General features: G+C 36.4%; 1 protein-coding gene across 2 annotated transcripts in view; it reads right to left on the bottom strand.

Moving 5' to 3' along the window:
• Nucleotides 1-192: 192 nt before the first annotated feature.
• MINDY3 (MINDY lysine 48 deubiquitinase 3) overlaps nt 193-12,348 on the bottom strand; it is a 63,509-nt gene continuing 51,353 nt past the window's right edge. For both annotated transcript variants that reach the window (XM_059818811.1, XM_059818812.1), the window contains exons 11-15: nt 12,236-12,308; nt 11,334-11,406; nt 5,741-5,828; nt 2,450-2,521; nt 193-1,231 (exon numbers count right to left, since the gene is read on the bottom strand). In XM_059818811.1, the coding sequence (XP_059674794.1) occupies nt 1,082-1,231; nt 2,450-2,521; nt 5,741-5,828; nt 11,334-11,406; nt 12,236-12,308 (456 nt within the window). In that variant the 3' untranslated portion in view covers nt 193-1,081. The remainder of the gene's footprint in view (nt 1,232-2,449; nt 2,522-5,740; nt 5,829-11,333; nt 11,407-12,235; nt 12,309-12,348) is intronic.

The following is a 12,348-nucleotide window of genomic DNA, read 5'->3' as shown; positions in this document are numbered from 1 at the left end:
AGTTAAGATGCGACAGATTATCTTTTGGTTTTTTTTCCTGAGATGTGTTCAACTCAAAACCTGAGATGTCTAAACCCACGGACCCTTTTCATCATCTTAGAGAGGCAGTAAAACAAGTTCAATTAAAACCAAACTTAAAACAATACATCACGATTCAAGGAAAAGATTTTATTTTAGGGCTAAGAAGTTGATAATAAATAAAGGAATATAATAATGTAACAACAGATGTTCTCATGCACTTAACACATACAATAACGCTGGCTTACACTGCTGTTTGGACAAATTGAGAAGAGGTATTTGGCAATATTATAAGTTTGAATAGGTTAGAGATCATAGAACAAGAAATTCTTGCTGATGTTTTTACATTTCTTTTATACAAATTCAAATAAATATTAATACATCTGTTTTTCCTCAGATTTTGTGTTCACTTTTAACATGCCCGATAACTAAGCCACAGTAATATACAACTGCCAAGAAAGAGTATTTATGAATTATACTTATTAATATTCCTAAAAATGTATCATATTTATGTCACATTGTGCAAGCTCTTTAGGTAAAATTAGATTTTAGGAAAAATTGCAGAAAATTTAAACTCATTAAAACATATCCAGTGCAAAGGCCAGTTTAGTCCACACATTATGGGTACTGTAATGTAAGCCAATAAAATTTAAATAATAAAACATGCCTATATGATTCAGAGGAAGCTGAATATGTTTCATGTTTTAAAGATCTGACATCTGATATGCAGATTCTGCAATATCAGACATTTTTCAAATCTTCATGAGATGGCAAAATAATGTTAAGACTTTACAAGTAGGCTTTTTTTTTTTTTTTGGATAATTCACATTAACAGTACTACAGTGGCCAAAAAAGACGAACTATTATAATAGAAATCAATCTGATTAAAAAATTAAATATTCCAATTAACACTGAAAAAGTGTTTGTAATCATTATTTACAATTCATCAGTGATACCAGTGTATAACTCCACACAGTCAAAGTATACCGCTTTCCAAGCAAATACCAATTCTTGTATCCCCATTCAAGCATTCGATAGTACTATGTTGTTTATGCGTAACATATCAGTTTAAAGAAGGAGATCGATCTGTGCTCCAGAGTAGTTCTATATATGGCCATTTGGTTTGCAAGCAGCGTTTTACAGGAGTGTCGTCGGTCTGCAGCACTGGTTCTTCAAAACCCATAACAACTGCTGTGCCTTCTACATACATGACCTGTCAAAATAAATCCAATTATGTCAGCTTACGTTTGTTTAAAAACTCTAATATGAGATGATTATTTTCACGAGGTTAGGAGAGGATTTGTTATGACACATTTTTTTTTTTACTACAAAAATAAAATCCAAGAAGTTTTATATACTTTTTTTTTAAAGAAGAAATGAGGTATGGAATCGAAAAAACCTTTCCTCTTAGACTCAAGTGCCTGAAAATCCTGATCAGGCCATATTAATTTGACTGTTTACTTCAATAGACACTAAAGGCCAAAACTGGGAAAAAAATAATCTAGGAAATGCAATGCAAAAATTCTGTGACAACAGATCTTCTCCTACTGTTGCAGTTGCAAAGTTTGATATTGTTATTTTTACAAGGACAGAGTTCCTTAGACTTAACTTTATGGAACTGATTTTCCATAACATGGAACTTCTGTTGCAAATCAGCTCTACTCATAAAACAGTATTTAAAATGCTCTAAGTAGAGTCCTTTGAAAACAAAAATTTGTTTAAATTTTCTTGATTATGTGTATATGTTCAATAGTAAATATAAATGCATCTTTGAATGCTTTTGCCTACATTTTGGGTTATGAAACTGCTGGAGATTTCACAGGGGTAATTTTAAAGACTTAACTCCAAGCTATTCCGAAGACTGAGTATATATACATTTTCTTGAAGAGTCTTCTTACTTGAAGTTATTTTTGTTCCCTATGTCTTTTATTGCCTTATACTCTTCCACCCTAAATGCTAATTCAGGAACTAACTTAGAAGCAGTCATGGTGTGTCATGCATATCCCTTTTTCCAAGAAAGCTGAAAATGAAACAGGTCATTTTTGTCCCCCATTAAGTGGTTCCAAAAAAAAAAGGGTTGCTTATAGAAGTTGCAGTTTGTCTGTGTTACATCTCCATTGTCCTTTACAGTTCAGATCCCACTTCCCATGGATAAGCATGAGAAGTGCTCTATTCAAAATGCATAGCTTAGGAGATGTGGTCTAGCCAACCGATCCAGTATACTAGCTAAAATACGGTCAGAAGCACAAAGCAGCTTCCAACTCCAAATGTATAATTTTGGAAGAAAATTATCAAAATAATAGTTTTGTTAGAAGTCTGTTTCAGGTTAAAGTATTTTGCCTGTAACTATCATCAGTTTTACAATTTAACACAGGGAGTCAGTTCTGCATACTAATTGTTATTAAGGCTAGATTTGTTTCTTAAATCTTACCTTTTCATTATAGTTAGATTGCTTCAGTCCATTGTAATGGTAAACAGTGAACGACTCTGAAACCCTGGAGTCCTAGTAGAAAGAAGTCACTTAATTTCATGTAACATATACATTGTGCCTCGACAGTCTTTCTTACAAGTAGACAGATGCATTTAAACAGGGTAACTCAAGAAAAATGTAAAAAAGTAGAATTTCTTTTAGGTGGCATCATCTTGAAGATTTTGTTCATTTTACCTTTCTCATCAGAAATAATAAAAAGATGTCAGTAAATTAATGGGTAATGTCCCCAAGAGCAAGTCATGATTTTCTGTGTTCATCTGGACACTTTAAGCTACAACTTCAGCACTGAGCATGTAGAAACTGTCCTAATTTTTCAAGTCAGACACCTTATGTAGTAGCCACATTCGCGTGTATTTATGTTTGGATGCTACTAAGTTAGATATTTACTAAGGACCAGATCCAATCTCCAACCCTCCATTTGAGAGCTAAAAAGTTATTTATGCCCATGCCTGCCTAACTGTAAACTAACTGTGAAGGCACCTGTTCAGCTGAGGTGTAACAGCAGATGTACTGCCATTGACAACCTTTACCACTCTAGGTGTTTAAATGCTTTAGTCCTAAAAGGACTGAAAAGCTTTTCAGGTGTAATGTCGTCTCTTTTTATGCCTACTGGATCAGGCCCCGGAACAAACGCTTATCCCTTTTTTAAGTACCTGGAGGTAAAGGCTGGAATGAGAAAAAATCTGCTCAGGTTACAGTACATCCATCAGATTACAAAAAGCCCTCATTCATTTTCCTCCTCTTAAATGATTCAAAAACCTTATCTCTGTATGGGTCACTGCAACCCAGGCTATTCAGTGGAGGGAGGGTGGTGAAAAGGAAGGTAAGTGGTAACTCTACTCATAGAAGTTGCTTCACAGAGGTGAATAAAATCAAGCTTTGCTGGGAAGGAAAGAGGACACTTAATCTTTTCCCTGAGGAAGGTATGCTCACCCTGAAGGAAAATAAGTGCAGCTTTCCAGTTCCTGTCCCATGGATGTTCAGAATTTTGTGCAGTAATTGTTTCCCAACAAAAGGGCCACTGGGGAATTCAGGAATCCTCCTCTCCAGGTGACTGCCCTAAGCACTGAAGAGTCAGGCTTGCTCTCTCAGGCTGAATGATCTTTGAGTATTTTTCTTCTAAGCCAACAGCTTTGAAAAGGAAAGCTGAGATCCCTTCCTGCTTTTGAGGTGGAGTTTAGTACTTTCTAGGAGAGTAAGAATGGGGGTTTGAATATTCTCAGCAAATAAGGAATTGAATCTGGATCTCCTGACCACTAGGTAAGTGTTCGAATATTGTATAAAGAGGAACATCAACAATTCCAACCATCACTGGCATCTGCTATTTCCTCACAGTATTTTAAAGACAGACATTCATCTTCATTTCTGCAGAATTTCACTTTCAGAAAGAATTCTGAATGAGATGTCAATATGGGGAAGGGTTCCTTCTCTCTGATCCACAGAGCACAGACAGATTGGACAACATACCTGTGTCTTCAGCATTCATTCAGCAACTGATACTGGCAAGTCCCTGTCCAAAATGTGTTGATTGTTCAGACTGTACGCTTAAGGCAGTAACACTTCACGTGTTTTGTACTGGAACCAGCAAAGGTTCAACAGCACAGACAAACTGAGTGCTGGGGAATCACGTGTAGCAGGGAATTAGTACTGACGGACAGGCATTGACCTGGGGGCTCCAACTTTACAGCAGGTAAAGAGTTCCTCCACCAACGCTCTAGGTAACTAAGGTGGGGATCTGCCCATGATTCCACTATGCTCCTTTCTTCAGCTGCCCTTCTTCAGTCAGTGATGCCCTTGAGGAATAGGCAACAGAGGCAGCAGCCCATATGATGACTCTTTTCTCCTCCAGCTACCTATGGCCTGCAGTACTGGACAGTTTAGGCACAGCCAATTATGGAGGATGTACTTTGGCTTTCTGAACTTCATTCCAAGCATCTAGGGCCTAAAATTAAGCAGTGGAGTCTTCCAGATTTGCAAGTGTAATATAATTGTAAGAAATAAGATTAAATTATATTCGATTGTAAAGATATTTCCACTTCTGGATATACAAATGAAAGGAAGAAGAAACAGTTGGCAAATACACAATGCAGCTGTAATTCTGTAAATCCAGAGAAAATGAACACTCTAACTCCTTCTTTTTCCTCTAGATGATAATTCATCTCTTAATGATGTATTCAGTCCCTACCATCTTTGGCAGTGCAGTTCTAGTGTCTTCTGAATGACCAGATTGTTTCATAGTACAGAATACTACACCCAAACAGTGCTGCACAACCCTTAACAGAAAGAGTCTTGCTGAAGGCATTTTAAAAATATTAGTTTCATATTTCCTTGGTTGTAAAAATTAAGCCATATAGTTTCAATGACATGTTAAGCCACAAAAGCCTCCAAAGAAGTACTCCTCTCAGCCTTTCTCTTGCCTCACCAGCCTATCTTTCTGTCCCTGGAGAAACCCTCTCTCTTCTGCCAATAGAAGCATGGCCATGGAACAAGCCTCCATAAATCTGCAAAGAGAGCTCTCATCCGGACCGGCTCCCTGTTCTGGTTTACCACGTATCTGTACAAAGAGGTTCTTGATGGCAGGAGAGAGGCAGCATGAGGGCAGGAAAACGTGACCCAGGGCAAAGGGAGAAGAGGACAGCAGTGCCAGGTTAACACATGTTTCTCAGTGGTGGTGCTGTCTTAACGAATATAGAGAACAGATTGACAGTTTAAAATAATTTTCTATAACCCTGGCAGATACTGACTTCCACATACGCTAAACATAACTCTATCATGACTTTCTGTTAAACTGTCAAAAATTTTACATTATTAAAGATATACATAAAAATAGTTTTAAATATGTTTGTAACCTTTTCCCATTTGCCAGCAATTACAGCAGACATTTGTAATATTGATAAAAACAGTATGGTCATTTATTCTCAGAAAAACTGAACTCAGATGAACCTTCTGAGTAGGGAACTAGTTCAATTCAATATGCAAAATGATTATATATTTCCTGTCGCTACAATGGAGTTTCCTTCCAATGTAAAGCTGACAAAATCATGGACACCTTATGCAAAACGGAAGTCTACAGTTTGTTGTGTATGAGAAGTTATCTGCTGGTCAGCTGTGTCAAATGAATGCAATACTTAATATTAAAAATAGCTCTGTGATATTGATGGAAGTGTTTAACGAATCTCAAAGCCAAGCAGGATAGATAATGCTCTGCAGCAATAAAGCTATATTGATTACCTGCTCAGGGAAAAATTCTTGCAGAAAGGGACCCAGTAATATGATGCCCAGTCCTTCTGGGTCTAATTTGGTCTTCATGAGGTTTACACTATGACAAAAACATTGAATATAAAAGTATGAGTAAGACATTTTTATTCTTACATGACTAAGTTATGCTGTGCTACCACAGTACTGGCTGCCAAGTATAGCAATACTATTCTATTTTTAATCGTGACAACTGCACCAGAATGGCATGCAAGTTGCCAAAACACAGTTATTTTTAAAGAAAAGTAATCTGTTATTTTAAATTAAATAAGTGATAATTCTGAAGGACCACCATATTTGGTAAAATAATTTGAAACCCATATAATCTAAAACCAGGTTTATGGCCCAAAAGGCGTTTTGCTGTCTTGTAAGCATTCTTGAACTTAGATACACAAAACCAGTCATCTTTTAAATACAGCTCTGTAACTGCCAAACAACCTGTTTTTAAATGGAGATTTGAAAAGCCTCCAAGATTCTCTAAGTACACTGAAATAAAATTAACAGATACATTTCTTATTTACATCACATCCTTGATATCAAAGAAGGCAAAATCTATAAATAATGAAAATATTAACAATACTAATCTGAAAGCTTTACTGCATGAATATGGTATAATTTCAGGTCACTACAAATGAACATCAATTATAACTTTATATTTCCATTTAAGCAATATATTTCTACAGGCATCAGATCACTTAAACATTTATTTGCATCTACCTATTCTTTTGCCTAAGTTACAAGTTGTACCGTACACAAGAATGTCCTCACTGGATCAAACCAACAGACCGTCTTGCCCAGTATCCTGTTTCTGACATTGGTCAGTAGTGGATGCTTACGATAGAGTACAACAGGGCAAACATACAGTGATATCCTTAGTTTACCCTCCCCATTTCCAGCAGTCTGCTGCTCAAAGACATCTTCAGTGAGAGGCAGTATCTAAAACACAAAGATACATATTTTTTCTTTCCATGCATGTGCCTAATTGGCTTTGAACCCATATACACTTGTGGCATTTAATAAACTCCACTCACAAAATTAAAATTAAACCATGGATTCTGGGAATAAGTATCTCCTGTTTTGAACCTGCCACCTGATAATTCAGTTTGACGACACTGCATTTTTGTACTGTGAGACACAATTAACAATCATTCCCTATTTATTGTGAAACTGCTGATTTTGGAGACCTTTCTTACATGCCAATGGTTGTCTCTGTTTTCCAGGTCGAACAGTCCTAACCTAGTTCTTCCTTGTACTAATGCCATTCTGTACCTTCGATTAGCCTTGTTGTCTTCCTGATACCTTTCTACAATGCTCTTTTTTAAGAGGGAGTGAAACAAGTCTCTTGGAGCACAAGTCTTAGGAGGAGCAGCTGAGGGAACTGGGGTTGTTCAGTCTGGAGAAGAGGAGGCTGAGGGGAGACCTCATCGCTCTCTACAATTACCTGAAAGGAGGTTGCAGAGAGGTGGGTGTTGGCCTCTTCTCCCAAGTGACTAGCGGCAGGGCAAGAGGAAATAGCCTCAAGTTGCACCAGGGAAGGTTCAGGCTGGATATTAGGAAAAAATTCTTTACTGAGAGAGTGGTGAAACACTGGAACAGGCTGCCCAGGGAAGTGGTGGAGTCACCATCACTGGAGGTGTTCAAGGAACGTGTGGACAAGGCATTGTGGGACATGGTTTAGTGGGCACGGTGGTGTTGGGTTGATGGTTGGACTTGATGATCTTACAGGTCTTTTCCAACCTTAGTGATTCTGTGATTCTGTGAACATGCATTTGTACAATGGCATAATTCCTAGAAATCCCACTCCATGTGGGAGCATCAGTTTAAATCTAAGATCTGTTTCCTGAATGGTAATATCTAGTTCACAGCCCAACAATGTGTATGTCAAATCAGGATTGTTTCATCCCATGTACAACCAATCTACATTTACTGTATTGAGATTTCTCTCTTACCCTATCTTCCAGTAACTTCTGCTGCTCTTCCACACCATTTTTTAGTATCTCAAATACTTTTGTATCAGTTGCAAACTATCATATTAATCCCTACCTTCAAATTCTCACCGGTGCCATGACAAACTTCACAGACGTAACACAAATTCCTGTCAAATTTCTCTAATGATCACCCTCCATTAAGAAAAAAAATGACATTTTTATCCTTTCACCAGTTATTTCTCTACAAGAAAACCTTCCTTCTTATCCCATGTTTACATATGAAACATTTACATGTGAATTTTCCCCAGACTGGCCTTCAAATCTTTTTCTAAGTACTGTTGTCCATTTGTCACCTTCTCATTCTAGTACTGTCTGGTTACCAGGACAGTTTACAGTGGTATGTAACCTAAAATAGTGCAGCAATTTCATTCTGATGTGTCTTCAGAATTTTGGGGTTTTTACTTATCTTGACACTTCAGACTCTTAGTTACTCTGACCACCCATAAAAAGGCATCGGTGTGGAAACCTCCCTGTAATCCTTCCCAGTGAAGATGAGAACTAATCCCTATTGTCTGTCTTCTGCAGTGAATATGAAGAGGTATTCACTACACTTTTGTTACTGACTTTGAATACTTTTTAATATTAGGGATCACCTATCAGAACTATAGACCTCTTGCAAGTCTCCTGGTTCTGATGGGCTTAAAAAAATACTATTAGGTTTTATTTTATAACTTTGCAGATTAGTCATCAGAAGATTTTACCTTTGCTTTGTTTTGCATTTACATTTAACTTTCCACAAATGTAGATTCTTCCCTTTTTTTTTCCATGTAGGCACTACATTTTCCTTTCAGAAAACACAGTCTTAGCTTCTCGTAGCTGCCTCTTTTACCACTTAGGCTTTTAAACACCTAGGTCTCTTTTGTTGGGGACTGCGAGCAGAAGATGTCTTTCTAAGCTCTTTTTGATTATTGTTGCATATAAGCATTTTATCCTTTTGGCTACCACTGCTGTGTCTTCATTTTTAAGTTGTTAGCTTTCTTGGTCCTAACATAGTGCTAGTAGTAAATTATTTGGCTTCTTTTTGTTTCTGCCTCAATACACACAGAATATGTTATGCAATTCTTCAGAGAGTGGATCTGTTAAGGCCCTTGGAAGAGGAATTTTAAAATCCATAAAATTGAATGTGATATCCTATATACTATGTCAATTTAATATCTAAAAAAAAAATAAATTTCACTACTCAAGTGAAACTACAACTGAGGATTTGCAAGATACTGGACTTTAATCCTTCTGTTGTTCATTCTTACTGCTCTCAAAGTACAAAATTTAAGATATTTCAGTAGCTGTCTGAAACCTGCTCAAATTCTTGAAATGCTGTAACAGAGTTCTAAAAACATTGTGTTGGTAAACAGAACCAAGGCAGATTTAAGTAAAGATAATTTTGACAATGGACTTAAAATTATGTAATAAAATTAAATCAAGCTATATACTTACTAATGAAATACAAGAACTGTTTAGAAATGCAGAGCCATACTAGGTTTTTAAGTATGGGTAGTGTACAAAATTAAATCAATTAAGCAGGAGGGGAGATTTAATAAAAATTGATTACTGTATGTTTCAACTGAGGCTTTTTCATTCAGCAAATAGATAATGCCATTCAATGTTACTGATATCACAGCCTAGCTACCAGAGCACGTGTGTGTATGTGCTTCAGTCACTTCAGTGCAAAGTCGAGCAACTTAACTGAAGAGGTTATGAAGGTTGGGGTGATGATACTGATGGCCTTTGTACTGTTATGGCTGAGATGTGTGTGGGGATAAAAGCTGCCAGCACTGGTCAAATAGACAGATAGGGTAAAATGTTTTAAACCAGCTAAACCTAGATTGACAGATGTACTCCAATCAGTGCCCTAAAGAGTATCAGATGGTTTTTAGAAACAAACAGACAAAACAAACAAGAGAGCTTGGTTCTCAGATGTATTTACTAAAAGACTAGAAAATTTTACTAAAATGACATGCACTGGCATTCAGTACTGGAATGGCTAATCCACCTTGTTAATTCACATCTGCTCTACAAAGTTTTCCCCTCTGTAATTCTTAAACTCTAAGCAGTTCTGACCGTGATTCATCTTGAGATTCTGAGAAGCTTAAAGCCTTGGATTAGATGATCACAAAGAATTTCCATTTAGTTCTTGAACTAAAAAATGTAAATAGTGCACTTAGAAGCAACGCCTTTAATTTTACTTAAAAACAAACAAACAAACAAACAGACAAAGAAACAACAACCAGAAAAGCCTGCATGGAATTTGAAATGTGTTATTTATACTTCTGTTCCGCATTAAGTAGGCAGGACATCTAGAACCAAAACAGAGTAGGTCCTCAAGACAGTAATATTAGACAACATTTTTATTTAAGAATAGATATTTCAAGACTGAATATTCCATGGTTTGATCATGGCTTTTCAATACAGCAGGCCTTCTGACTGGCTCTTCCTACATCAATTTATATTCGTTGTGCTACACACAATAAAATAGGCCAGGGCTACGCCACAAACACCCTGAAGGCCAAACAGCCAAATGGAAAAACTGCTGAATGCAGAAAGAGGATTTCTGCAGATTTATTGAGGCAGCAGAACAAAAAGGCCAAAAGAAAGCTTCTCAGATGTATTAAACTAAAGTTTTTTTCTTTTTTTCCCTTTAAAAAAAAACTTTAAAAAAGCCTTTTTGTCTTGTATTTTCTTTCGTTTTAGTTTCCAGGGTGTCTTTTGAATTCAATTTTCACTCCTATTCTCCACAGAGAATGGCTCAGTAAACTTTGTTGTACTTTGTAACATTTGAAAGGACGGAAAACGGCAACAATCAAATTTCAGGTGGCTGTGGTAAGTAAACGTGCAGTCTCCGCAGACGTTCTACAGGAACAACTGATTTAGACCCCAATAAACTAGACCATATGCTTACAAAAGAGCAGAACCATCTTTTGGAGATGTGAAAAACTTAAAGCGCATAGCTCTCCTTTCTGGGTTAAGCATTTAGTGGCAAAACATGGTAAGCTTTGACACCACAGGTTAACTGCTGCCACTGAATATTAGTGTTGTCTGTCCACATAAGATCTAAAATAAATTACCATTTTCATTTGAGAGTTTTATCTCTAATCCTAGGAATCAAGGTGCCATTTCTGGAAACAAATGACAATTATAAACACTACATGGTACTGAGTGTTGGTGGAAACAAAAGTGCAACTGAAACAGTTCCAGCTTCAAACTCTGTAGATAGATTCAGTGGTAATCCAATGCTAATCTGCCTCTGAGTACCTTGGTTGTTTGGCTCTTTTGTCACATAGTTTCACCCTCGTTAACATACAGAAATATCTTCATGACTATCTCCTCAATATATAGTAATGCAGTAGGTCTGAAGGTTTTTTTGAGTTCTAGTTATCACTACCAAAGTTAGAGACAGCTTAATTTGAATTCCTCCCATTTAATTTAAAGCTGACTTAAACACTTCAGAATAACATTCTGTGCCCAGAATGCAAGCTAGGAAAAAATCTAGAAAAAACCCATTGCTATGTGGTTAATTGAATCCAGAAAAAAAAAAATGGTGGTTAATTGATACTTCTGTAGTATTTAAATATTATTATACTTACTATTCAGGATCTGAGACAAGGTCCAGAGCCTTCATTACATCTTCTAGCAGAGTGTCAGGTATAAAACCATTATCTGAAGAAGTAGCAAAGCTTCTCATTAGGAAAAGAAACAAAATGCGTTCCAGGAGTACAAATTTTATTCAAAAATAGAAATACTACTTATCTTTATCTCTAAAATTTGCAAACAAATGGTGGGGTTCTAGAAGGAACATAATTTTCAAATGCTTCTCTCCCACTTTAAAAAAAATGATGAGTGCAATACAGAAACTGCGGGTTTGATATCCATTTGATACCACAGGAGAATAACTGTGCATTTTTTCCCTTTTGATTAGTTAAAATAATACCTGGATGTTAGACATCCTGTTTTCCAAAACATAAGAAAATTTTCAGTGTGTGCCACACACATTCAAGAACAAAATTTCATAAAGAATGCAATCATAGTGGATCAGCTATTTTATGAAAATGTAATATAAGAGAAACCAATTTATATTTAAGCTTTATGTTAATTACAAACACCATTACAAGGTTAAAAAGCTCATACTCTAAGAACTCTACTTCCTACTGCACAATGTTGTACTTAACTTCCCTTACTACAGAATTCTCAGAAAATTTCTTCATGTCACTTGTAAATTGACTACTGTATTGAAAATTTCTTATCTTAAGTACTTAAGTATTTCATTCCTCTCTTAATCAGCTCAGGTGTAAACAGCATATTACCCTGGCATGGAAAGCACAATGGATTTGAAAGTGCAATATTTGGAACAAATTTTAGAAAATAAAGGTCCTGTTTTTGAAGAGATACCCTACACAATCCAATATTCACTACTATTTGGAATTTGTCTCTACCGAATGAGTACATTTCGATTATAAAATCTTATGTCAGCAAGAAGTACAGCCCTTACCCTCAGGGTCATATGTCTGGAAAACCCTTCTAGCTTGTTCTGAAGGTGCTTCAGGAGCAACAAGGGCCATATCCTTAGGGGGAAAAAAAAAAGAAAAAAAAAAGAAGAAAACT

The sequence above is a fragment of the Gavia stellata genome, chromosome 6, assembly GCF_030936135.1.
Source record: "Gavia stellata isolate bGavSte3 chromosome 6, bGavSte3.hap2, whole genome shotgun sequence".
Classification (NCBI taxonomy): domain Eukaryota; kingdom Metazoa; phylum Chordata; class Aves; order Gaviiformes; family Gaviidae; genus Gavia; species Gavia stellata.
This window is presented reverse-complemented; position numbering and strand designations above follow the sequence as displayed.